The following is a 27,515-nucleotide window of genomic DNA, read 5'->3' on the forward strand; positions in this document are numbered from 1 at the left end:
TTTTTTCTTAAAAAAATATTCTTTAAAATTGGTGAAATTCTCACCCATTCATAAATTCTCTTGAGGATAAATAGAGCATTTCTGCATCATCTTTCATACTATAAGGTTTTAGGTACTTTCAAATCTTAAAGATTTAGAGGGTGTTTGGTTAAATTTATTCAAAATATCTTGTAAACTTTTATATTTTATAAAATATTTTAAAATTTTAAAAATATCAAATTTTATTTTCAAAATAAGTTCTTGAAAATTTTGGATAAATAAAGCACTAGAGTTAATATAATATTAGAGTATTCAGCATAATAGATTTTTTATTTGTAATAATAACCAAAAACGACACAAAAAGCGTAGTTGTTTAATAGATTTTTCAATTAAAGAATTTAAAAGATCTTATAAAGAAAACGAGGAATTAAGCTTACTTTTCATTTTTAAAGAGTTTATAAATTTATAATTTGCGGGTTTTGAGATTTTACGAGTTCTTTCGAAAAGAAAAAAACTATTAATCAATTTTACCGATCTTATAATATGTTTCGAAAAGTTTATTTTAAATTATTTTATGTTCTTAAAAAATTATATATCTATACTAACATAAAAATGAAAGACGTCTTTCATTTATGGATAGCAATTTGTGACACCACTATATTAAATTTTAAGCAGTATTCATAATATTTTTAATAGTTTTTTATAAAAAAATATAATGTATTAACTTATATATTTTATATTTATAATATATTTTATAATATAAAAATTATTTGTTATATATACGTACAGAGAGACAGCGTGACACGAGGACTAGTGTAAGGAAAAAATGTCCATTTTCCTTTTTCTTTTAAGGGGAAAAAAGGAATCATGGGATAGATTTGCTTAGAGCGCAAACAACAGAAGAAGCGGAGGAGATGGCGTGCGGGTATAAATAGGGAAAGTGAATCAAGAATCTTAAAGAAAGGCAACCGCTTCAAGTCAAAACTCGCAAAATTTACGAATCTTAGTATAAGAAATCGCAGAATCTTGAGATTGTAAGCATTCTTCCGGCGGGCGTCGTGTCTGATGATCGACGTCAGCCAGGGCGGCGGGGCACGACGGTGGTGGAGAAGAATCAGAAATCGCCGGTGGGACGGTGGTGGTTGAAAGGTTGAGTTAGAGAAAATAACAAAGATGAGGAAAGGCAAGGGGAGAAACAGCAAACTGCTGCCTAATTCTTTGAGAATAATTTCTTCTTGTATCAAAACCGTGTCGACGAATGCTAGCACTGTCGTGCGCTCCGCAGGCGCGTCCGTCGCCTCCTCCATTTCTTCTATAGGTGACGATGGCAAAGAGCAGGTCACTGTTTTAACTGCTCTTTGAAGTGTATCATCTAAAGTTGGCTTCTTTCTTTTTCTTTACAGTTTACTTTCTTATGGTTCGTCTTTAGTGATTTCTTTGGTTTCTGGTAATGTGTTTAGTTATCTGTAGTTTATGACTGAATTGTGCGGTTTATTGTAGAGAACATTAAATTATTTAATTATATATCTTGGAGGTGTTGCGTCAAAACTTCATCTCATTTACACAATCAACGCCAAAGACATGTAGCCATTTCTAACTTCATTGTTTGTCTAATTTGGAAGAATTGCATTAAATTTTCTCTGCTAATTGTTTTTTTTTTTTTATTTTAAAAAATGTTCTTCACCTTAGTGCTTGTAGTTGATTTGTTATACTGGATATGTCCACTGATGTCTAAAATGTTTTATGTTTTAGAACGAATTGGAGCAGCAAATACGTTGAAATTTATCCAACTCTTAGTTTTCTTAGGATAATTCGGGGAAGTATGTGTCTGGTTTCCATTTGATATATGCACCATTTGCTTACAATTGCCCCTTCTTCCAAGTGTGCAAGTGCTTCTTCTCATTTTGTTGTAGCTTCATTTCGTACGTTTTGAATTTAATGCTCATCGGAAGTTGTATGGGCTGATTCTCTGCTTCATGTAGAGCTGATCCTATTTGTTCTGCAGGTATTATGGGCTGGCTTTGACAAATTAGAGACTAGTCCAACTGCCTTCAGACGTGTCCTATTACTTGGTTATCTGAAGGGTTTTCAGGTCTTTGATGTTGAGGATGCATTTGGTTTTAGTGAATTGGTTTCCCGGCGTAATGGACCAGTTACCTTCTTACAGATGCTTACGGCTCCTTCAAACTGTGATGGTGCTGAAAAAGACAAATCATCACATAATATACTGGTTGTTGTTGGGGGAAAGGAGGATGCAAAAATCCACATTCCTCAGAATACTGGCCAAGTACCTATTAGACATGCCTCAGCAGAGTCATCATCCGGGAGCTCCTTTGACCCGCCCACTGCTGTTCGATTTTACTCAATGAAATCAAATGACTATGTAAAGGTTATGGACTTCAGGTCTCCGGTCTTGATGGTTAGATGCAGCCCTCGAGTAGTAGCTATTGGTCTTGAAGAGCAAGTAAGTATCTGTTAATATGAGGTTCATTGACATGAAAAAGAAGAAATAAATGGTCAAAATAACGAAAGAGAGGGTAATCTATAATCATATAGGCATTTCCTTCAATAAATGCACTACAAAATTACTGGCTCAACTCTATAAGGATGGTAAATGGTTGGCTTTTTATTATTAGCCTTGGTTTTTCCTTGTCTTGCATCTTGGCTGTAGTCATACCTTTTCTTCTGGTCTTGTCTTCCTTGTGTTTTGCATTCTTTGCTGGTGAGTTGATGTGGAGTGCATGTTAGTTTGGGAATTATACTCTCAGGCAGCCTGCATGCACAGGGAAAATGTTTTTTCTCATGTCTAATGGAAAATAACTTAGATTTCAGTGACTGTTTCTCATATGTGGTAGTTGTATATATTTTAGAATGAGAACCGCAAAAGTAAGACAAAGGGGTGATTGTTTCATGTATTTTCTTTGGCATTGATGCACTTCTGGTGTTATGTGTAACTGATATGTCCGATTTCGTGAAAGTAAAGTTATAATGGAAGATTGTTTTACATTTGTTGAGCAGGTATATTGCTTCGACACACTTACTCTTGAGCAGAAATTCACAGTTCTCACATATCCTGTTCCCTTAGTTGGGAAGCAAGGAGCAGTTGGAGTCAACAGGGGGTATGGTCCAATGGCTGTGGGCCCAAGGTGGTTGGCTTATCCTCCTAATCGACCATTTCTTTTAAGTACAGGTCGGGTGACTCCAAAGAACCTTGCTTTAAGTGTTAGTCCATCAACATCTTCAGGCAATGGCTCTCCTATGGCTCGTTATGCGGTGGCATCCAGCAAACAGTTAGCTTCTAGCATACTTACCCTGGGAGACATGGGATATAAGAAATTATCTAAGTACTATCCAGAGTTGCTTCCAGATGATCCTGGTTCTCCTGGCTTTAAAACTGGGAAGCTGGCAGAATCTGAACCAGAGAATGCAGGATTAGTAAGAGCATAATATGCCTAATAATACTATGTCATTCATTTTTGGTACTTACTGAATCAGTGAAAAGGTGCAAATTTTGGAGAGTCTCCATGTGCTATGATTATTAAATTCTGAACTTCATGAAGGTAATGACTATCTTATCTTCTTATTGTTCGTCTCAATTGCAGGTTTGTGTGAAGGACATCGTTTCCTCTGAGGTCATATCACAATTTAGGGCTCATACAAGTGCAATCGCTGCTTTGTGTTTTGATCCAAGTGGAACCCTTCTGGTTACAGCCTCAGTACATGGAAATAACATAAATATCTTTCGTATCATGCCTCCTCGTACATGTAGTGGGGCAGGGTGTAGCGACTGGAACACTTCTTATGTGTATGTTTACAAGATTTATCGTGGTATAACCCCTGCTGTAAGTATTCGCCAGTACCGTTAGTCTGTAATACCATCTTCTGTTCACTGAAGCTTTCAGGGTTTGTGAACTTAGTTGCCCATTTTTTACATTCTGCTTATCAGGTTATTCAGGATATCTGCTTTAGTCATGATAGTAGGTGGATTGCTATTGTTTCATCAAAAGGAACTTGCCATATCTTTGTTCTGTCCCCCTTTGGAGGAGATGATGCCTTCCAAGATTTACAAACTTGTGAGCGAGGCACCTCTCTGTTTTTAGCTTCAGCTCCACCGTGGTGGTCTTCTTCATCTTTTACCATAAATGAGCAAAATTCTTCGCCGCCACCCCCTTGTACCCTCTCCATAGTCAGCCGGATAAAGTGCAGTGACTCCGGCTTGGTTGGTTCCATGAGCAACGCGGCTGCTTCAATGGCGGGGAAGATATGGGTGCCATCTGGAGCTGTTGCTGCTATTTTTCATAATTCTAACACTACCAGTTCTCCAAATGTTAATATGAGGGCTATCCCACTAGAAAGTATCTTAGTTTATACACCATCAGGCTTTGTGGTTCAGTATGAAATTCACTCATCAGTGTTGCCTGAACTGAGTGAGAATAGAACTGAGCCTTGGTTGGTTCCACAAGTAAGCTCACAAAATGAGGAGTTAAGGGTGAAAGTGAAACCCAATAAATGGTGGGATGTGTGCAGAAGATCAGATAATCTGGAGAGGGAGGAATGTATTGCTGCGACCAGCCAGGACAATGTGAATAATATGGACAAGAAACTGATTGAGAGTGATTCAATGAAGTCCCCAGAGAGGTCACACTGGTATCTATCCAATGCAGAAGTGCAAACAAACTCCTACAGATTGCCCCTATGGCAAATGTCTATGGTACTTTCTACATCGATACTGATATCATCATGTTTTGTGGTGTCTTTACTCTCCAACTGATATGCACTGTTCATCTAGGTACATTTCCATGGCATGGAACATCCAATAGCAGAATGTTATTCCGGTGGGGAGTTTGAAATTGAGATAGTTTGTTCGCATGAAGTCGAAATAAGAAACAAGGATTTATTGCCAATTTTCGACCTTTACCCTAGAGCGAGATCTGGCTGGATTGACGGGTGAATATGTTATACCTGGTCTTACTTATCCTAGTTCACGTCGTTTTTGTCTGTCTTATGCAATGGTCTTCTTTCGGTAAAACCTTTTAGTGAAATGATAATTCTTAACTTTCTTCTGATGCAACCTTAAATTCAAGGCACCGTTTTGCATATTCTATAAAAGCTTGATACATGGTCTTATTTTCGCATTTTGTCTCTTCCAAATTCTGTCTTAACATTTTCCAAAAATAAGGGTTAGCTTAGCGGTTTAAGGGTCCCCTTGGCTTTCTTAAGTGGGCTGTTCTATGCAGATATATACCTTCTGAGGGAAGATATCCCTCTGATAGTTGTCAAGCTAGAGATGAGAAGAATGAAGCCAGTATCATCTGTCATTCAAAGCCACCATCATTTAGTTCTACTGAAAGCTCAGACGGAGGTGAGATTCACATTCATCAGTGCTTTCCGTTTCTATTACCTCTGCAAAATGCGGGACATTGGCCTTTACTGAAGGATAATCCTATAGACATGTGGCCCCTCTCGGAAAGACACATTTTTTTCTCTCTTTTACTGAGTGTTTGTATGTATTGCTCTTATGATGCCTAGATAACAGTAAGAAGTTCCCTTGACAATCTTTTGGTATGTGTATGGACTATTAGATAGTATAGGAGGGAACTCCACTTTCTTCACATCTCCATCTGATCATCCATACAGATTGAGAATTTGCTTGATTTGGATCAAATCAACAATGCTAGATATACGACAATTTGCTAGGCGTTCCTGCAATCCATGTTAAACATGGGAAAGAGGGAGTACCGTTAGCAAAGATCCCTTAATTTACCATATTCAGATTCATAATGCCCTTTACCAGCAAGCATGTTTGTATTACTATTTCTAGTAGGTCATGATCAGGAGGCAATTAGATTCCATCATTGAATTTTGACATTCTTGATGCATCCAGGAACAGAGAAAACAGTAGATATTGGGTTGTTATTCAAGGAAGGCTACTACAATAGGACAGAGGTCTGTGATAACTGCAGGTCAACTGAAGTTGTAACTGACAAGGCGGACACAGCCGGTAATACTCATCAGGAGAAGCCCAAAGAAGAATGATTGATCGGTGGAGTATTTGATCTCTAATAAGAAGGTATGAAAAGTTCATATGGTTCCCTTTCTCTTCATTGTCTCTTGGTTAATGGTACCTTGTTGGGGGAATTGAAGTCAATTTTTCTCTTGGTGCAGGTTAGTTGCTTCTTGTTGACAAAGTTATGGTCAATATACACAGAAATTCGCCAGTTGAATCCAATGGTTGAACAGAGTAACTACGGTTGGCCCGATTGTCAGGGATGTGAGAATAACGCTATATACAGGATATAACTTATGCTTCCTCCCCATGTTATGTATATATAATGTATATAGTGATGTATATAACAAATTATGGAAGTGAACTTTACTTGGAATGCTTGTCATTTACAGAACAATGATAACAAGTTACTTCGAATTTGTATGATATTTTCTTTCTAAAAATTGAAAGTTGTAGAAAGGTGATTTGTTTATTCAATCCTTTTCCTTCAAATCCATTTATTGAGGCTCAAAGTAGCAGCAAGTTATTCTGTAAGTTTATGGACACGAGCACTGCAATCCCCGTGCTTGGAGTGAAGTATACAGAGCCAAAATTACATATTCGTTTGTAGTATTTTGTGACTTTTAGTACACAATTTATATATGAAAAATTCCTCAAAAATGTACAATAAAGATTTTCTGATTTGAAGAACAGGATATCCTGAGGGAACTGTAAAAGAACAGTGCAAAAAATCTGGTTATTGTACATCTTCAACAGCAACAAATTTTACTGTCAAACTCCCTGCAATAGCCTATTATACCCCACAGTGCGCTGATTTATCTGTCTGATGAATCATACGCTTGGTGGTTTTTTTGGGGACTGAAGTGATTCACTGTAATATTAACTTGTGATCACATTAAGATTTTGCAAGAATTCTCAAGCAGCTGAGCTGATTAGGGTGTTGCTTTGAATCCTGAAGCCTGATTTATAATTTTATGTGTTGATGTGCTTGGCAATACATGAGTGAATACTCTAGGCAAGCTTGAGGAGATTGAGCCTGATGTTCTGTCATAAGCATTAATCAATTGTCAGGATCCCACTTCTTGAAACTACTAAAAGATTCAAAGCCCTCACTCTCAGACACAGACGGTCTCGTTGCGAACTCCTCGCCGTAGTTCACTGAGCTTGCAGACCTTATCGATCCTTCCTTCATCTTATTTATGTTATCGTATTGCTGCACTACGAGCACCGAAAATAAAGACTCAAATTCTGATGTCACCAAAAGATCACCAATTGGGCCCAGCTCCGGGCAGTCGCACCAGTCGGCTAGTCCTGATGTCAGCGGCGAAGTCATGCCTCTTCCTCTCCCTACTAGGTAAAGATCATACTTCTGTTCATCCATTGATTTTATGGCTTTAATTGTTTCTTCCTCGTCATTCAGCACCAACTCACAGTAGCTTATTGATTTATTATTCATGGTTGTAATCTTGAACTTGCCCAGGTAATCATCATCCAGCAGTATTTCGCTGTCCTTGTCGATTTCAACACTCAAATGGTTCTTATCAGTCGGTTCCTGTTCCACAGGGTTCAGTTCCAATGCATCTGTGCTTGGAATGAACCTTAGCACTGTTAGTCTGACATCTGGATTTTCAGCCATCCTCCATGCATAAGCCAATGCCTCCCGGTCGTCGGGGCCTCCGAAGTACAAGACAACAATGTTTGATGCATGATCATGTGACTCGGCAAACCCTCTGTCAATCAGTATTCCCACAGAACAAGATGCATCTTCGAGTACGCCTTCATTAACACACTGGAGGGAGGGATTAATGTCTATCATTTCCCCATCTAGAGTTCGCAGCTTGTGGAATGGGATGATTATGAACGCTGACCGCTTCTCCCTGGCAAAGATGCAGATTTCATTGGCCATGGCGGTGTAGGTGCACCTGGCAGTGACTGCCTGTGTCTGGACGCCTTCTGATCGAAGCTCATAGTTGTCAAAAGCGGCAATAATCTGGTCTGTTTGAGCCTCTATGTGGCTGGGGTTCCTTGGGCCTGCGGAGCGAGGCTCGTGGACCACCATCATGCTGGTGGCACGCCCCACGAGCTCAACTAGCTGGAGGGCGAATACATTTATTGGGGATCTTGGGCTGGCATTGGAAGTCCTGAGGAGGTTGATGATGGTGGGGACATTCCGTGTATTGTAGATGCATGCAAGGACCCGAAACTCGTCATCTGATTTAGCTTTCTGCACCGTCCGGCGCTTGTACGGTTCTGTATTCTGCTCGGGACGGAACCAGATTGCTGCGGGCGTGACGACCATTGTCATTACCAGGACTGCCACCACCATCAATGAGTAAGTCTGTGTGCTCAAGACCTGTGAAGAAATTGATGTCAAAAAAAAAGACCTGTGAAGAAATTAAATGATTGCTCATTATCATTAGCTCTAACTAAGAAAACCTCTAATCTGGTTTTTATCGAAGATTTCAGAATGACACTTAATAGTTTTTTGTTACCCCTTGTATCTGGCCAGCTTCAAGAATGATCAACACCATGATGCTCTTGGCATTGCTCAACAATCCGACTGCGAATGCATCACTGATTGGTAGTTCAGCAAAAGGGGCGATGATAAGAGTGCTGAATACCTTCACGCTGCAGGCTAAAACTATAACAACCCCCGCTAGCCACCAAGAGGTGTTGTACGATATGACATCAATGTTGGTTCTCACCCCACACACAACAAAGTAGACAGGCATCAAAATTCCCATCACAAAGTCCTCCAGCTTGTCCGTGATCGTAGCTTCAAGCACTTCATTAGGTATCACAAGCCCAAAAATAAAGGCCCCAATCATTGGATGAGTTCCACATACATCGGTGATGACCCCAGACAGGGCCACCCCAGTAAGGATCGAGCATATGTAGAACTCGCTGTATCCTTGCACCTCTGTTTTCTGGATGATCCAATTGAGGGCGGGTCGGACATGGTAGACACAAACCAGCACAAACGCAATAGTACTGATAAGTGACCAGGGACTGTTTGTTGGAGAGCTTGTTACTGCAAATCCAAGTGCCAAGAAACCCCACGAGCACAAATCATTGACGAGGGCTGAGGCTACTGCTGTCTTTCCAATCTCAGTGTGGAGGATTTGCTGCCTGTCTAGAATTTTCATTAGCACAGAGAAACCAGTGACAGTAAGGGCAGCGCCCCAGAAAATGAAACCAAACGTTTCAGATTTGTCATTTACGAAAATGAAGTATACTCCTGAGCCGAAAAAGAAAGGGATGATTGTTCCTGCAATGGCAACTTTCATAGTCTTTTGTCCAGTCCGCATAACTGCTCTTACGTCCATCTTCAATCCCACTAGAAATGCGTAATATGCTATGGACAAATGTGCCATTGGCTCCAACACTTTGAAAGAGTAATTTGGGAACATCATCCTTCTATATGCTTTTATTCTACCCAGCGCAGAAGGTCCCAGGAGTATTCCTCCCTGCATCGACATCGTTTTTACCAAATCAACTACATGCTCAACTAAAACCCCAAGACTCTTTACAGAGAGATCGCCAATTTTCTTGACATAATATCAGCAGAAAATCCTCAAAACGCTGCATAATGATAAAAGATACAACAGACCACACATTTCAGACAACTAATGCTCGTTGTTTGTTAACTCTGCCCGTAAGATAGATAGCAAAACAAAACAGAACAGCACAGAACATTCGACCTATTTAAGATTCAAGCTATATATTCATGCCCCAATCAAAATATTAAATATATAGTCCCACAAAGAGATTCTCAAGACCCTTAAACACATTGGGATCCTATTTCAAACGATTTCTTGAAACCAACCATAAAAGGCATCAAAACATTGACCTTCGTGATTCGGATCCCACAATTCGATTCCCAGAATAACAAAATTCAAAAAGACACATTTCACATAAAATTTGAAACGCATTAAGCATTTCTAATTCCATCCTAACATCATCATACTCACAAGAACTTCCGCAACGAAAGGTGGCTGGTTGAAGAATTGTAGCGCATAAACAAGAAGGTGGACGACGGTCATGGAGACAGTGAGCTGGATGAGGAAGAGAGAGATGAGGGGGGTTAATGGGTCGGGTCCTTCCCAGAGCCCATTAAACCTGTAAATGGATTCGGCATAGCAGAGAATGGTTCTGTTGAGCTTGCCAATATCAGTCGGCATGGTTTGGTATGCCATTGCTGCCGCCTCATGTGCCTCCTCCGCCTACTCTTCTTCCTCCGCCGGCCACAGAGTTTCGACCACACTGCCCCTCCCTCTTGGAATGAAGAAAAGACAAAGGAGGAAACATGGAGACATGACAGGCTGAGTTTTATGTGACCGTAATGTCATTTCATGGCTGCGCGTTTTGTGCGGGAAACAAATGCTCTGCCTAACCTTAATCTTGTCAGTTGTCATCACTCCGTATTTTTTTATTATATTATGTATTACAGTTTATATCTACAAAAATACTTATTATTATACATAGTACATAATATAAGGTATAATATTAATGATCATCAAGTAATATGCAATATTTTTTATTTCTATAATATTAAGATAATATAATTTTGATAAAATTTATAGATAAAAAAATATTCTTTAAAATTAGTTTATATAAGAAAAAAAGGAGTAGTATTTGTTTGTTAAATCAAGAATTAGTAAATCTTGATATTCTTTTAGGATTTTTTAGGAAAGGAATGAAGAGGGTGTTCTTGATTACCCCTTCAACCCTCAAACTAAAAAAAACACGTAACTGCTTAGGCATGCTATGAAAAAATTGTTCTTTAAAATAATAATTTCAAAGAAGGAAAAAGAAAGAATTCAAATGAGGATTGACCAATGCCAATATGGATATATATAGCGACTGGGCTTTGAAAGAATACATATATTACCAAAGTAACAGAGCCCAAAACCAGTATATATATACATAGATATTTCAAAATATTATTATATATGTCTTGAAAAGAATCATTAATCACCTTCATCAAACACATTAATTACCGGCCTCTCAGCTTGGCAAGTCAATTCTTGCGTTTTAATCACATCCGCCTCCTATAAGTTAAAAGAAAAAAAAAGTTTTTGTACTTGTAAAGAGATCTGCAAGAAAGAGTTTGATTGCGTTGTGGGTACGGAAGAGAGAGAGAGGGAGAGAGAGAGAGAGACAGCAGGAATCTGAACACAGAGGCATGGATGTTGTCAAACAGTTGCAGAGGCAATTCATTGACTTCTCAACTTCTCTTTATCGCGAGGTATGTCTTTTTTCTTGTTTCCTTCTTGTTTGGGGTGCTCTCTGTTTTTCAAGAAAAGAGATTTGCTAATGAACTCTATTTCAAATCTGATTTACTTGAAAAAAAAAAAAGAAAAGAAAGACTGAATTTTTGCAAGAAATTTGCAGATGGACTCTTTTTATTTTGATTGATCTGACTTTATTTTCCCCCTTTCTTGCATTCCTGGTTGGTGGAACAAAGGGTTTTGTGGATGATCAGTTTGCACAGTTACAGAAACTGCAAGATGATAGCAACCCGGATTTTGTAGTTGAAGTTGTTTCACTTTTCTTTGACGATTCTGAGAAGCTTGTCAAGAACTTGGCTGTTGCTCTGTGAGCTCCTGTCTTGATCTTTTCTTGCGCCATTTCAGGTTTATGTCTTAAATTTGACCAATGTTCAATTTCAATTGAATTCGTGTAGTGAACAGCAGGTTGTAGATTATAAGCAGGTTGATGCCAATGTTCATCAGTTGAAAGGTAGCAGTTCCAGGTAATAAAACTTTGCTGTTTCTGTTCAGTATTCAGTTGTGATATCTTTAGTCCCTTTTTCCTGTCAGTATTTTATACATTCTACTGTTTCATCAATTGAATTTCCTTAGTTTGAGGTCTGTTGGTTTAGTTTGCTCATCTGATTTCAATTTTTCGCTAAGAGATGGTAGATTCAGATCTGGCTGTGGTTCTTGAATTGATAAATCATTTTGGTGGAGCTGATCTTTACTCGATTATTCTTTCACGTGGAATTCGATTTATTTATTCTTCTCAAAATACCAGCATAGGTGCAAAACGAGTCAAGGACGTGTGCGTTGTCTTCAGAAGCTTCTGTGAATCGGAGAACCATGAGGGGTGAGTTTCTATTTTGCTGTGTTTAGCATTCTCTTTGACGAGATTGTCCGTTTGCACGGAGCATTGGCTGCTTACATTGCTGAGAAGGTTCTGTATTAGAAATTAATTGCAAACATTGTACGAAACGGGATAAAGACAATGATTTATGCATTTAGAAAATGAAAGTGATCAGTATTATCAGGACGTGGCCGTTACAAGAATTTTTTGCGTCCCAGACTTGTCATTGCTGCCAAACTCTCGTGATTCATTGTGACGCATCGTCATCAGTTATTGTAGTAATGTCTGTCGTTTCAGCGTCTTCTTGTTAAAATTATGACACTATTTAGAAAGACAAGAGGTGAAAGTTTTAGCCTTCGTAGCTATGCTACCAATGTTCAGAAGTCTCCTTTCCTTGTATGTATAAAAAATGGCAATTGTGGAGTTTGTTAATGACAGTACTTTTGAATTGTATATAGTAAGATGGTTTTCTTTTCATTTTACTATAACGTTGTATAGCTGAAGACATTTTTATGCAGGTGTCTGAGATGTTTGCAGCAGGTATCCCACGAGAACAGTCTTCTGAAGAACAAGCTGCAAACGTTGTTTAGGGTGAGTTGTGTCTATCTTCGTGTTTTATGTTGAATTAATACAACTTACCATGGATAGATGGCCTAGTTTTCCCATGTGGTCTTGTCTAAACTCAAATATCCGTTGTTCGTTTGTGTACTTAACGAGCAATGGAGTAGCAGATGCCATATGTTGTCACTTGTTGTAATTCTCCTTGTCTGGATGATCTATATGTTAACTTGCTTTATAATGTCGTCCGGTTCAAATGTAGCTGGAGCAACAAATCCTGGCAGCCGGTGGGACAGTTCCCGTGCTAGAATGAAAGGAAGTTCCCGTTGTTATCATTGAACCCTGCTTCTCTGACTACTAGATTTAGATCGAATGTTGTCTGAAAAATTACACATTCGATTCTTGCTCGTTTCCTTACATCATCTTCTCTACCCCGACGATTGTAGCTGTTTCCGTTCATCGATTTCTTGTTTTGATGTAAGATTAAACCTTGCTGCTTTCTAGAATTAATTCATCATTCTGGAGTTGAATCTTAGTTCTTCACCATTTCATAAATTTCTGACAATGTTCTTTCAGCTTCTTACTTCCTACATACATACATATTTGTATAGAAATACTCATAATTCTATCAATTGAAAAAAAAAATACTTATATTTACATTTTTTCAGTCATGAAAAGCTACTGATGTGATGCCTAATCAATTGAAAATACTTGCCTGTTCTTGGATACTTTTCTTGCAACCCTATTTCTTACAACAATCAATCAAGAAATGGACATAACTGCAAAATCCTGATGAGGTTGTCTTAAGTCAATTATTGTTTTTTTTTTCTAGCTATATGATCTTAGTTCGTAAAATTGATCCTTGAAGTCCTGTTATTGCACTCATCACTGGCAGTAACTGTAGCAGTTAGCAAGATTAAATGTAGATATCTCATGTATTTTTTGTATTTTGGTGTTTTAATCTTTATTTTTCTAAAATAGTAAACCCGTCCCGTGACTTTTAAATTTTTCACAATTTTGATCCTTTAGTAGCCAGAGAATGCAAATATTGCTGGAATAAAAATTGATTTGGGGCTTTTGTATTGATCAATTTAATGGATCAAATCGCAAAAATAAATTTACATGATCTATTTTGCTATTATCGAAAAATAAAGGACTCAAATATCAAATATAAAGAATATAAAACCATAAAATTACTTTCATACTGGCAAAAATTGAGAAATGGGAACAAAGTCCCAAATTAGAACCATATTCATCTTCTCCATTGTGGAGGGCAAACTGGTCAACTTGCACAATTACACAATTTTTTTTTAAAAGATATTTACACTCCACTTTCTTGGAATTTGGTGTAATTACACGTAAAACTCATGTAGTTTGGAAATTATATCTAGTACTCCTGAACTTTGCTTTCGTCTAATAAATAAATTCTTTCGATAGCCAAAATTTACTAAATTTGCTAATATTAATAAAAAAAATGATAAAAATTGATATTTATCCTCGATTGACTTATTATTGATTTATTACAGATCGAATACTTTTTTGCCTTTATGACGATGAAGGTATATACCTCCTCACATACATTAACGTGTGGAGACGTATGAGGATAATTAGTAATAAAAAGATTTATTTAAATCCCAACAAATCAGTGATAAGTAAATTGTGGGTAAATATAGATTTTTCTCATTTTTTTCATTAACATCAGCAAATTCGGTAGATTTTGACTAAAGAGTATACTTATTTGTTAGACGAAAACAAACCTCAAATATAATAGATATAACTTTTCAAACCACAAATATCCATCAAACCTAAGAAGAGAAGAGAACAGGATAATTATTCCTTTTTATAAAGGAAAAATTGAGAGGAGATGATGAGCGTAGTTGCAACGTGCAACGGTGCAAATGCATTATTAATCAATGGTTTATTTTGTTTTGTCCTCGGCAAAAGGTGGGGGTCATTTAAGTCATTTTACTCTTTTCTATATGAGGTCTAATAATGATAACGATAATAATAATATATTGTACCATCTCTATGAGTTAATAATTATGTCATTTTCTTCTCAAATTAATAGAATAATGAAAATTAAGAATTTGTTCCCAAGAGTGATTAAATAGTGAAAATATAATCCCAATAATTTCCTAATGTCACTTTTTAGAGACAATATTTATATTAGTAATTTCCTTTTCTTTTTTTTTTATATAAAAATTTATATAGCTTCGACTTCCATAACCACCATAGCTTCGTCTCCCCAACCTATTTTATTGGTTGAGTTAACATATAAATACGAAGGCTACTGATACTATTAATTCAAAATTACTCGATAATTTTTTTTCCTGATCTGCTTTCATCTATTATAGTTACTTTCTTAATTCTCAAATAAATTACCATAAGTATTCTTTAGCGATAATTACACTTTCCTTTCCTGAGGTTTGGTGTAATTATACGTATATCCCATGTGGTTTGGAAAATTACATTTAGCATTCCTGAGGTGTGCTTTCGTGTAACAAATAAGTCCCTTAATTAGTTAGGTATTAACAGAAAATTTGATGAAAATCTATATTTACTCCTGACTGACTTATTATGGATTTATTGCAAGTTAAATGGATCTTTTATGGTCAAATTTATACTCATACGTCTTCACACCCTGATGCATGTGAAGATGTATATCTTCACCATTTTAAGGGCAAGTTAGTTGGAAAAAAAATTATTTCACCTGTAATAAGTTAATCGAGGACAAATACCAATTTTTATTCAATTTTTTTTTGTTAATTTAAGCAAATTCAGTAAATTTTCACTAATTAGGGGATCTATTTGTTAGAAGAAAATAGATTTCAGGTGCAATGGATGTAATTTTTCATATCATAGGGAGTTTATATATAATAACACAAAACATCGTGGGATGGAATTATAATTATCCCTATTCTTTATCCACTAATATATTGCAAATTTACATTATTATAAACTAAGATCATTTTTTCAATAATTAGACAATAAAACAAGTAGAAAGTGGTAAAATAATAATAATAACAATAAAACAAAGTAAAGTTTTGTAAAAAAAAAAAGGGGGGGGGGGGGAAATTATGGTGTGTGGTCCAAGTACAATTAATGACAAGAGCTAAAATTAAGAGTAGTTAAATCATCCATTACTAATCATAATAATCAATATTAATTAGTCAAGACATTTAGTTGATTTCAATGATTACTCAACTACCCCCTAATTATAATAATTGCTACTAAAATTATCAAACTAACCCTCTTTTCTACCTATTAATAAATGAATAATTAGTTACTATAATTGATGTTAATGGCTTCAAAGCCCAGAGGGCAAAAGCACATTCCAGTGCAAGGGAACAACTTCACAGGCCCAAACCTTGCTGGCCCATCCAATATAAGAAGACTGGAGGGCCACCACCCCGATAAGCCCAATTTTCATCGTTCTATTGATGAGGCAACACTTAATCTAGGTCTGATATTAACTAGCTCAATGTCGATCCATCTTATCCAATACATCAACCTTATTTGATATACCCAATGCCACCTCACCTTAAAAGGGGACCACCAGGATCCTAATTGCTAACTAGTTCCGACTGGTAAAAAATACAAGTAACTGTATGTTTTTGTTTTCGACTATATTGTTGCTGATTGACAGGTTCTTTCTTGACTGTCATAAATCTCAAACAGCATGTCCAACAATAAGATAAGTATTATTCCTAAGAAATAGACATTTCAAGGATTTCAGGGATATCTCAATCTTCCACAAACGATCTCTAAAACTCTCACAACCTATTCATATTAACAGGGATCCGTGTAAGTCAAAATAAGTAATTATTTACCATAAATCCCTCGAATTTGAATTGGACAGAATGGCCAAATTCAGTAAAATTCAAGACCCATATCCCGTGATAAAGTTCATGCATTTGTGAAATATAGTGGATGTTTGTATAATTTAGTCTATTTGTGTAGTTTGACTTAATTTAAGAGAGTGTGAATATAATTGATCCTAAATTATAGTGTTCATGAATTCAACACATGAAATATATTATGAAATTAAATGTATCTCTAACTTAAAAATGATTGTGGCAGACTCCAATGATGTATAGATGGTAAAGGAATTAAACAACATGAAACATAATCAAATTCAAAGAGGATCTTAACCAAGAAATCTGGGTTCCAAAATGAAAAAAACAAGAGTAGAAATGATTGAAGGTTAGGTAGCAAGGCCTATAATTCTTTCATCCATCATACTTGGTTTCTACTCAAAGTCCAACTCCAAGCTCTTAGGGTTGGTTGGTTGGTTGGTTGTAGTCTGTACCAAGGTAGAATGAGAAGTCTGTGAATGTCCAAAAGTAGTTTGATCAGTCCATCTCCAGCTGTGCCCCAATCTGACGTGGCGTCCTTCTGTTACAGGTCACATTTATTACATGCCTCCACAGGTCACTCTCCACCACCACCCTCCCCCTCCCCCTCCCCCTCCCCCTCCATTCTTTAGTCAAACAATAAAAAAGAAATGAAATGTTGTAAAGATAAAAGAGTAGTCCTCACCCCAAATGGTCACGTGCCTCCAGGCCCACCCGCAAAACCCGACCCGGATGACCACCTGTCTCTCCGAGCCTCGGCCTCCACGTCGGCTCGGACAACCGTTTGTCCCTCCGAACCTCCATTAATAAACAAATGCAAACCCCCCATATAATTTAACCAAAAATCAGTCACAATATCCCAGAAATTCAAGAAAACTCCAACAGCAAAATGAAGACCTGTGTCTTGTAATTGTAATTGCCCCGCACGCCACTCTTCCCACTACTACACACACACCACACGCAGTAAGTAGAGAAACAACAAGAACCTGCAGCAAGTTCGCCATTTCCCATTCTCCCATCTTCTCCCACAAGCTGAAGTACCCGGAGAAACCGATCGAGAAAAAGACCCCCCATCATTTTCTTGAATCTCGATCGAGTTTTTCTTCTCTCTCTCTCTCTCTCTCTCTCTCTCCTCCTCTTTGCTTTCCTGTGAAGCCACTTCTGCTCTCGGTGACCGCTGTCTCCATTAAAGCTTTCACGTATTTCAGAAAGCCGTCATCTTCACCTTCACGAGAAAGCTTCTCAAAACCCCTTTATAAAACCTCTCTTGCTTCTGCAATTTCTTCATTCAATAATATTTGAGGAAAATGAAGGGTTTTTTCAGGAGAATGAACGCTGTTGCCCATTGGGTTTTGTTTTTGCAGTGTGGTCTTCTCGCGCATGCAATGCTGAACCCCATTGATTTCTTGGCGTTGCAATCGATTAGGAAGGGCTTGAACGATTTGCCCGGGTCCAGTTATTTTGCTTCCTGGGATTTCACTTCGGACCCCTGTAATTTCGCCGGCGTTTATTGTGATGGAGATAGAGTGATCGCTCTGAATCTCGGTGATCCTCGTGCCGGCTCGCCTGGCTTGACGGGCCGAATCGACCCCGCGATCGGTAAGCTCTCTGCTCTGGCTGAGTTGACCATTGTTCCGGGTCGGATTTACGGGACTCTGCCCCACACCCTTTCCCAGTTGAAGTACCTGAGGTTTTTAGCTATCAGCCGCAATTTTATCACCGGCGAGATTCCTGCGGGTCTGGGACAGCTCCGGGGTCTGCAAACTCTTGATCTTAGCTTCAACCAACTGACGGGAAGCATCCCATTTTCCATTGGGACGTTACCGGCGTTGTCTAACGTCATTCTCTGCCACAACAGGCTCACCGGTTCGGTTCCGCCGTTTGTTTCTCAAACTCTAACCCGGTTGGACTTGAAACACAACGACCTCTCCGGTTCGCTACCTCCACTTGGACTTCCTCCCTCGCTCCAGTACCTCTCATTGTCATGGAACCGCCTATCGGGGACGGTGGACCGGGTTTTGTCACGCTTAAGTCAGCTAAACTACATAGACCTCAGTATGAACCAATTCACCGGTTGCATCCCGGGAAATCTGTTCAGTTTCCCAATCAGCAACCTCCAACTGCAGAGAAACCAGTTCACGGGTCCGGTCCAACCGGTTGATCAGGTGACAATCCCCACAGTGGATCTGAGCTTCAACCGGCTGTCAGGTGAAATATCACCAATGTTCTCGACGGTTCAGAGTTTGTATCTAAATAACAACCGGTTCACGGGGCAGGTGCCGGGTAGCTTCGTGGACCGGCTATTAGCGGCCAACATACAGATACTATATTTACAGCACAACTATCTGACGGGGATAGAGATAAATCCAACGGTGGAGATTCCGCTGAGCTCCTCACTGTGTTTACAGTATAATTGCATGGTCCTGCCCATACAGACACCCTGCCCTTTGAAGGCTGGTACGGAGAAATCAAGGCCTACTTCACAATGCATAGAGTGGAGAGGGTAAGATGGGGAATTCAGCTCATAAGAGAAGAGAAGAGGGGTATAATAGGAAATGCACGCTGGGGGGGGTGGGGGTAGGTATGAGAAATCAAGAAATCATTTTATTGATTCTTTGGGGGGTAATATGGGTAAAGAAGAATATATTACTGTAATAATAATTTTATTCTTTATTATTATTATTATTATTATAATTTTTGTATGGAGTGAGTGAAGGAAAATGAATGTTGTATGTATGACACTGTTTTCTTGTATTCACATTTTGCGAGAATACTGTTGAGCCGCAGAAGACGTTGGGAGTTGTCGGACCGGAGCAAAACACCAACCCGCCCCCGCCCCCCCCCCCCCCCAACCAAAACTTATAATGTTGCGTGTATTTTGACACTGTTCGAGCATCCATCCGATCGGATTGCGTCGTGTTTGGATGTAGAATTGTAAAAAAGAATAATATTTCATTACTTTTAAAAATATCATATCCTCATTATACTTTTATCTCGTATCGAATCACATATTCAATACCAAGTCTCGTTTTTTCTCAATGAGATGAAATCATATACTACAATCATGACAAAATCTACAACGTCCTGGAACAAGAATTCAAATCATTCTTAGTAGACTGCATATTATGGTGTACAGCATACAATCCTTAGCCTTGTAGTTTTCTATGTACATTTCCTGGTACAAATCGTTTAACACCTTATTCAACAGTTAAGAGGACACTATGAATACATGGTATGGGGATTGATTGCTATATCATCATGCAATTGGACTTACAGGTGCCAGCCCTTTTCCAGGGAATTCCCATTTCACCACTTCTCCGTCCCAAGACGAGCTCACCAAAATTGGGTAATTCGGGTGCCAACTACAGTCTCTCACCGTAGATCTGTGGTACTGCAGCTTTTCAACTTGGGCACCGCTCACCTGCCAAACTCGTCAAACGTATAGATGTATTAGTAATTGAGTTAAACAATAGTCGTCACTGGAAAGGGATAATTAGATTGAGATGCTGGGATTTGTGTATGTGTTACGACAGCCATGCAACGCCAATGACATTTTTGGATTTTAGATTTCCATTTGAAAATGGGATGATCAGAGCAGCGTATGTAATGTGAAGCATAACTACAGGGCGCATCAAGTCGTGTGCTGGGAAAAGGGTTGAAGTGTTCAGTTAAAATGGGATGAGTGCAGGGCATCTAGTACATACCAAATCATAAATGTAGATGCATGAATCATGGGATCCGGTGTAGATGTACTTCTGGCCGGTGCTGCCAATGACGAAAAGAGAGATAATGAGCATGTTAATTTGGATAGGCAGGTGTATAAAGTATGACGGAAGAACCAAAGTACTTGATTAGATGGTCTTAGCATTTACCTATACTCTGGCGAGAAGTAACAACGGATGAGTGTACGCAAGACAGAATGTCCTTTATATGTAGCTACTGATTGATCATATGGATGCTGCAACTTTCTTGCATGCAGAGGGTAGTCCATCCATCTGTAATCCCATTCATAGTCCCTGTATCCTCGATAGCTGAAAAGGGACAAATGGGAGCTTGAGGGGGGAGAGAGAGAGAGAGGGGCAGACATGCAAGACTACGTGAGCATTACTTTAAATATGATATTAATTAATCCACCATTATCAAAAGACACTGATGTGCTCTATCGGATTAACATGTAAGCCATGAATCATAAATCGAAATATTAAGGTAGAGGACTGTGCAGCAAAGCATCAAACAGAGCATACTAAGCAGCATTAGATGACATTTTCCGAACATCCCAAAGTTTGATGGCTTGATCTTTGCCGTTGGATATTAAATACCGACCATCTCCACGGCTATCAACAAATGTTATGCCTTCAAGGTGGCCCACAAGGATCCCTGCCGGTTTGCCTTTGGCTGTAAAGCAGCGTCTGTCCCAGACCTATATACGAAGAGCAAGTAACATTGACTTGTTCAGACAGAATAGAACTGTGTTACTCAATATAGGCATCCTACACTTATAGATCTAAAGAATGAGAGAACAGAGAATTCGCAGATCACGCCAGATAAAATGGCATCACATCCTCAAATGGTAGAGCATAAAAAATTGTTCACCAATGCCTAGCCCTGGACAAGAGAAGCGTACCTTACAAAAATTGTCATCACTCCCAGAATAAATGAGATGGCCACTCTCATCAGCAAAACACACGGTATTGACATCAGACTGCATGAAAATGAGAAAAATGTAGTGTCAAATTCCTACTACCTAAAACTTTTGAATCTTCTGAGTAATTATTGTAGTTCCAGACAGAGTGGTTGACAACATGACCCTCAAAGAGCAAGGATAAACATTGAGCTGTTTGCACCAAGTAGAATGACCCCATGTTATTTGCATTGATATTTTATGGATAGCAACAGTTCATTTACCTCTTAGTTCAGCAATCTAATTTAGGCAGCTGATCTTAGTTCACATTTATAGAAACTAAACATTTACCTCTTAGTTCACATTGTAGAAACTAAACACTCAAAAGTAAATAGCAATTATTGTTCATATTGTTTTAAGTGAAAGAGTCAGTTGTTCACTCGAAGTGGTTTCAATCCATATGTCATTTTTAAGATATTGCTTATCACGACAACAGTACCATGTGCGCTGAAATTCGAAGAGAGAGCTTTTTTGCTTCAAGGTCATAAACGTATATATTCCCATTGCTGCTTCCCGCGACAACTTCTTGCCCATCAGTTGAGAATTTCACAGAGAATATTCCAAAAGAATATCCTCCGTCATCAGGAGAAGAGAAATCCAAACCGTCATGAATTTCCTGCATCATACAGAAGTCAAATTTGAGCCACTTTTAACCAAGAAAAATTCAAATCCAGATCACCAGACAGAAGGAAACTGGCGTTCAACTCCGAAGACGCAATTGAACAAGACAGAGAACAGTCCGAAATAAGGTAATAACACCATGACTTGATTTTTAGTGATAATTGTTCCAAGTCCAAGAGGAAAACTGATGGAGACTCCAATCTAAGCATGAGGAAACAAATAGATATACATCAGAGTGCAAAGGGTGTACATGTTGAAGTTATGTAAAAGATCCTAGGAAACCATATTACAAAGAGCACTGATAGGGGTACATATCCATGTATTGAGTTGTGCAAGAATGAATATCTGCATGGCCAACCCTTGTCCACATGTCAAATGCTAGACAAAGATACAAATTCTCTACATAAGGGTCCCTGAGAAATTACAAATACAATTTTGATAGAAACTATTCTTTTTCTGGCTTTTGATGGCCTCCCTCACTTTCAGTTCAGCTTAAAAGATTTCTAAAGAAGGTCTGAATCGCGAAGGGAAAAGAATAAGTCCATTCCCCAAGCGCAAGTCAACGGTTTAAAGATACTAGAAAAGAATGACAGGTGGAAATCCCACAATTGGAAAATATACATGGAAAGCAACTATTCCCTATTTTTGCATAGAGCAGCACCGAGAAGTCATCATTCGCCACTTCGTGATGACCCCTCTAAGGTAAATAATCTAATGATACGGTTTGTTGCTAGCCAAGACTAAAAGAAGTAAGCTCAGCCTATAAGGTCTTGCTTAGATAACCAAAAATTTTCGCATGCAGAAAGTGCAATGCATAAATATGAAGTCTCATTCAGTAGCTTCGGAAATATAAATAATAAACAACAATGAAACTTCATACAGTGATGTTTGCAAGCGATTCTCTCGTCGCAGATCCAGCATTAACAATATGAATAATTGGTGACATGCTAGCATAGACCTGCAGTCAGAACATTCAATGAAACAAAACAAGATCACAACCAACAAAATCAGATTTCATGCAAAAGTTACAAAGTAAAATTATAAAAAATGTTATGTTATAATGTGCACAAACCTCAGGTAATAATGCATATAACTAGTCATCTTTATATAACCTTGTCAATGTGATGTTTGACTGCTATTCTTCAATTTTTATAAACGAATCCACCAATTACTTTCAATTTATTGTCTGTGTTAACAAATTCCAAAGGCCATGTCGTGCCTTATGCACTTACAGTCGTTCCGACCAGTCTTTAGCAATTGTACTGCACTCTAATACATCGTATGGAACAGTTAATCTCCAGCAATTCAACTGTCTGAAACTATTACCTGAGTAGCCTAACAAAAAGGTATAAACAGCCTGGGCAGCTAACACATAACCAGACCATGATAAGACGTATATACGCATGGTAGATGCTGAAGGCCGTGGGAGAAAATTGCTCTTCCCTTCATCTAATATTTTTCCTATATAAGTATAGTATTATAAGCCTCAGAGGTTATCAAACTTGTCTAGGCTATTCAAGGCCCCTGCAAACTTATATTGTGAGGCAGAGACAATTGGCAGAGTAAAACACGGGCATTCTTTCCACAAACTTGGCCATGGGCTGGTGAATGCCTGCAAACTTGAATTATGAGGCAACTACAACTGGTAGAAACCATGGGGATTTTTTCTATCTTATGGCAGAAACACAAGGCATATTGTGCTTGTCAACCAAACTCCTGTAAATTGATGGAAACACCTTGAACTCCATCTGTTGACTCATCAGGAAGAACATTGAAACATCTTGAACATCGGTCTTGTATCCTTATGAGTGGAAGCAGGCATGCATATTACTGAGTATGATTTAATGGAAAAATCTAGAAATGATTCTTACATATTTTTCCAATACTCTACGCATGAGAACTTACAAGGCGTCTTTGATCCGGTGAAAGGGATGTATCGGTGATTGTCCATCTTAAGCTTCTGGCCCGAATATTCTTCTGGACTTTCCATCCTCCATCAACATCATATATTCTAATTTGACTTCCCTGTTTCAGAAGAATAAATAAGACCAAGGATAAAGGAAGAACATTAATGCTGCACAAACTGAGGGGATTGCAGATAATCCAGTTGGTGATCATAAATTCAGAAGAACTTCTGAGCTGAATTTATAAGTATAACTGAAATATAAACAACAAGACTTTTCTTCTGATTCGTTTTTAAGCTCATTATTGCAGTAAGCAGTAGTACCTGAAATGCAGCAACAAAAAGGGAGCCATCAGCAGAAAATTGTGATACATAAGCCCTTGTGGACATCTGATCCACAACCCACGGACCGTTCACAGGCAGATATTTACTCAGAACATGACGACAATCTCCTGATGAGAACCTTCCTCTTCCTGAAAGATTTGCTTCTCGACCCGCCAGCATTTTTGTAGTTGAAACGGGAAACTGACGTCTCCCTGGAAGAACTCTGCTCAAATTCTCATGTGGCCCTGATTGTAGCTTTGTTAGCTGAGCAATATCATGGTCCGAAAAGTCCAACTTTCTATCGAGCCAAGGACACCCAACAGGCTCGTCGGTTGAACTATCATCTCCAGATTCTATCTCTAACTTACTAAAAGCATACCCCATATCTTCAGCTACAAACAACATTTTAAACACTCCTCACGTAGGTGATCCTTCATACAATTATGCAGTAGAATTTAGTCATACCAAACCAGCAACACACCTGTGAATTTGGAGGCCCAAATGTTATTTCACTTCTATGTATGAACAAGAATAATCAGAACCCACATATATGCGGACACAGTCCCTGCAAGCTAGAATTTACTAATTTTTTAAACAACAGCACCCTTGCTAGTTCATCCCATCCTGTATTTTCCAAGAAACACACAAGTCGACACTTCTTGGAGTTGACTTCACCACAACCCAAAGCATTCAAGAGAAGTTCTTGGTAGAAATCTCCTATATAAAACGAAAAAGCAAAGGAATTCAACAAGAAGTAAGTGGAATTTACAACATATGAATGAGCTGCTTACAGCCAAAAGGAAACGAGAAAGAAAAGGATTGAGATTCGACTTTAATCATAAGCTTGATACAGTCAACACTCACCTCTGCGCACCTTTTCTTGAAAAAAATGGGAAGATGATAGATGAATTTGAATTTATTTTCTATAATGGGATTTCTAAGTTGAGGCTTCTTGTGTGGACTAAGACTGAGTTCCATAATTATTGAATCCTTATCCATTTTGTTATAATTTCATGAGCAGATAAAAATAGAACTTTGGCAATTAAAAAATATTAGCGCACGAGAACAGCGGGCAATGGTATGAATATATATGATAGAATCATAGACAGAGTGATTGGGCCAATATCAACCAACATCTCGAATACTTGGGCCTTGTGGTCCGAGAAATAGATTTGTACGGCTCATCTGAAGCCCAAAATCTGGTCCGCCAGCTTTCTGTCTGGCAGCCTACCTTCTCCTCTCACTTCCGATCTTGATTTTCCCCAAAACCCCATCAAAAACCCTAATCCTCAGAAACCCCAACGGGGCAAAAGAAAAAATGCATAAAATTCTATACCATTTCACCTCTAAATGATGAAACGAGTGTTGAGAGTTTCCGAATTCCGGAGATACCAAACAATTACCGTTTCCTCCCTCAATTCCCTTAGTACAATCACAAAGCCCTCAGTCCCAAATCAATTTATTCGAGAGCATGTAACTCAAACGCCTCATAGCAATGGAAGTCAGACGGTGTTGCCTGATATTATATCCCTATTCTCAGATAAATGGAGTTATAATACTGCCGAGACGATATCCAAAGAAATTCTGAGAGAAAAAGTTGCCAAGTTGAAAGACGAGGTTGTGGAACAAAAAGATGATGTGGAGAAACTGGAGAAAGCTTTAGATGAAAAGGGTGTCTCTCTGTTTAGGAGGTATCCCGATGGATCTGCAGTAGTCGAGCTCTTGACGCAGCTAAAGCCTTTTCCCTATTTAGCTATGGAGGTGAATTATTTTTCAAGATCTTCTTTCTCTGTTTCTAATTGCATTTCGTTATAACATATTAGTTCGTGATAACGGTTTGGAAGAAGTATCCTTCATCGGTGGGAAGATAATAAAGTAAAGGGTCCACGAAGTTTTTCTGTTTTGTATGTGTGTGTGTGTGTGTTTTATTTCTATTGTTGCATGAATTGCTTGTGTTTAGTTAAATGCGCATTTGATGTTTGATTGATAAACTTATGATAATGTGATGATGTTTGTCCTAAAAGAACCATGATGCTGTGTTAGATTACTTTCTTGGTTTAGATTTGAAAAGATTTTGCATTTGTTCCAATTCCATGAGCCCTCATTCGTGGGTCAAAACACATTACATTAGAAGTTGGATTTATCAGTCGGGTCATGCCAGATTCTCAACTGGAGGAGGAAACAACTGGACTATGCTGCACCGATGACAGTGGAGGAGTATGCAAAGGGAATTGCTATTGCTGGTAGATTGAAGAATGTTGATCTTGCAGTTGAGCTTTTTAAAGAGGCTTCCAACAAACAATTAAAGGCAACATCTTTATTTAATGCACTGATGAGTGTTTACACGTATAATGGTTTAGTTATGCGGTGTCAGTCCTTGTTTCACGATCTAAAGATGGAAGCCAAGTGTACTCCATCAATCATAACGTACAACATACTTATTTCAGCATTTGGTCGTCTGATGCTTGTAGATCACATGGAAGCAACTCTTAGGGAGATAAAGGAGTTAAACCTTACTCCGACTATCCATACGTACAAAGGTTTAATTGCTGGTTATATTACAGCATGGATGTGGGAAGAAATGGAAAAGACTTACCGAATAATGAAAGCAGGCCCGATCAAACCTGATATAGATATCCATCTGCTAATGCTTCGAGGATATGCCCACTCTGGTAAGCTGGAAAAGATGGAAGAAATATATGAGATGGTAAGGGATCATGTTGATCATAAAGAAACTCCACTGATTAGAGCCATGATATGTGCATACTGTAGGAGTTCTCATGTTGCTAGGGTTGAAAAGGTCGAGAAACTGCTCAGACTGATTCCTGAACACGAGTATAGGCCTTGGTTGAATGTTCTCTTGATTTGTTTATATGCAACAGAGGATTTGTTGGAGCAAATGGAAAATTCAATTAATGAGGCATTTGAGCATAAAGCCTATGTCACAACTGTCGGCGTAATGAAATGCATCATCTCAAGTTATTTCAGGCACAATGCAGTGGACAAGCTTGCTGACTTTGTGCAGCGGGCAGAACATGCAGGTTGGAAAGTGTGCCGATCTCTTTACCATTGCAAAATGGTTATGTACGCATCACAGATGCGCATTTCTGAAATGGAGAGGGTTCTTGATGAAATGGATAGAGTAAATATGCACTTGTCGAAGAAAACATTTTGGATTTTGTACCATGCATATCAAAGGTGGGGTCCACGAAATAAGCTGGAGCAGGTTGTTGGAATGATGTGCAAACATGGATATAAAGTACCTTTGGATGCATGCAATTCATTGTAATACTTCCTTGAATCGCAAAAGTCTGTTGGAATTCCTGAGCAAGAACGAAACTGATAATAGTCCAAGGGTTGCTATGAAAGATGAATTACAAGTTCCATCAAATTCAAAGGTAAACTTACTGATGCTATCGTCTGAAATTCCTCTTATTTTTGACTTGTGAATTGTGGTTTATTAAATGGGAAAAGTTGTGTCAT

The 27,515-nt window shown here is 38.4% G+C and overlaps 6 protein-coding genes across 11 annotated transcripts; 4 read left to right on the forward strand and 2 right to left on the reverse strand.

The window, feature by feature from the left end:
* Positions 1–842: 842 nt before the first annotated feature.
* On the forward strand, positions 843–6,463 carry LOC105165267 (autophagy-related protein 18g). 4 transcript variants are annotated; one of them, XM_011084224.3, is made up of 9 exons: positions 845–1,317; positions 1,985–2,443; positions 2,998–3,414; positions 3,582–3,821; positions 3,926–4,690; positions 4,769–4,926; positions 5,217–5,341; positions 5,870–6,049; positions 6,145–6,463. In XM_011084224.3, exons 1-8 carry the CDS (start codon positions 1,153–1,155, stop codon positions 6,013–6,015), a joined length of 2,475 nt encoding a protein of 824 aa, XP_011082526.1. In that variant the 5' UTR covers positions 845–1,152; the 3' UTR covers positions 6,016–6,049; positions 6,145–6,463. The 4 variants fall into 4 exon arrangements, 2 of the variants coding, with proteins under 2 accessions (XP_011082526.1, XP_011082525.1); XM_011084223.3 differs by having other exon boundaries at positions 847–1,317; positions 5,864–6,049; XR_002287285.2 differs by lacking the exons at positions 5,870–6,049; positions 6,145–6,463 and having other exon boundaries at positions 843–1,317; positions 4,800–4,926.
* A 583-nt stretch (positions 6,464–7,046) lies between these two features.
* LOC105165266 (cation/H(+) antiporter 15) lies at positions 7,047–10,355 on the reverse strand. Its single transcript, XM_011084222.3, has 3 exons — positions 9,958–10,355; positions 8,479–9,453; positions 7,047–8,339 (listed from the first exon to the last, which is right to left on the reverse strand). The coding sequence occupies exons 1-3, from the start codon at positions 10,180–10,182 to the stop codon at positions 7,047–7,049; spliced, it is 2,493 nt and encodes an 830-aa protein (XP_011082524.1). The 5' UTR covers positions 10,183–10,355.
* A 608-nt stretch (positions 10,356–10,963) lies between these two features.
* On the forward strand, positions 10,964–13,184 carry LOC105165350 (histidine-containing phosphotransfer protein 5). The gene is made up of 6 exons (XM_020694431.2): positions 10,964–11,234; positions 11,454–11,584; positions 11,673–11,741; positions 12,023–12,094; positions 12,610–12,682; positions 12,912–13,184. Exons 1-6 carry the CDS (start codon positions 11,172–11,174, stop codon positions 12,960–12,962), a joined length of 459 nt encoding a protein of 152 aa, XP_020550090.2. The 5' UTR covers positions 10,964–11,171; the 3' UTR covers positions 12,963–13,184.
* A 4,173-nt stretch (positions 13,185–17,357) lies between these two features.
* LOC105165265 (uncharacterized) lies at positions 17,358–19,294 on the forward strand. Its single transcript, XM_011084221.3, has one exon. The coding sequence runs from the start codon at positions 17,811–17,813 to the stop codon at positions 19,008–19,010; it is 1,200 nt and encodes a 399-aa protein (XP_011082523.1). The 5' UTR covers positions 17,358–17,810; the 3' UTR covers positions 19,011–19,294.
* Positions 19,295–19,588: 294 nt separating this feature from the next.
* LOC105165264 (LEC14B protein) lies at positions 19,589–25,055 on the reverse strand. 3 transcript variants are annotated; one of them, XM_020694574.2, is made up of 11 exons: positions 24,897–25,055; positions 24,514–24,749; positions 24,033–24,424; positions 23,711–23,830; positions 22,686–22,763; positions 21,624–21,800; positions 21,128–21,205; positions 20,748–20,923; positions 20,376–20,555; positions 20,208–20,268; positions 19,589–19,924 (listed from the first exon to the last, which is right to left on the reverse strand). In XM_020694574.2, exons 3-11 carry the CDS (start codon positions 24,414–24,416, stop codon positions 19,760–19,762), a joined length of 1,419 nt encoding a protein of 472 aa, XP_020550233.1. In that variant the 5' UTR covers positions 24,417–24,424; positions 24,514–24,749; positions 24,897–25,055; the 3' UTR covers positions 19,589–19,759. The 3 variants fall into 3 exon arrangements, with proteins under 3 accessions (XP_020550233.1, XP_011082520.1, XP_020550232.1); XM_011084218.3 differs by having other exon boundaries at positions 20,376–20,534; positions 24,033–24,749; XM_020694573.2 differs by having other exon boundaries at positions 24,033–24,749.
* Positions 25,056–25,211: 156 nt separating this feature from the next.
* On the forward strand, positions 25,212–27,428 carry LOC105165263 (pentatricopeptide repeat-containing protein At2g30780). Its single transcript, XM_011084217.3, is given in 3 exon segments — positions 25,212–25,793; positions 26,194–27,294; positions 27,297–27,428. Coding segments are annotated over 3 exon segments (1,548 nt in total). The 5' UTR covers positions 25,212–25,382; the 3' UTR covers positions 27,333–27,428.
* The last annotated feature ends 87 nt before the right edge of the window (positions 27,429–27,515 follow it).

Source organism: Sesamum indicum, linkage group LG6 (genome assembly GCF_026168435.1).
Source record: "Sesamum indicum cultivar Baizhima isolate 11 linkage group LG6, ASM2616843v1, whole genome shotgun sequence".
NCBI classification, from domain to species: domain Eukaryota; kingdom Viridiplantae; phylum Streptophyta; class Magnoliopsida; order Lamiales; family Pedaliaceae; genus Sesamum; species Sesamum indicum.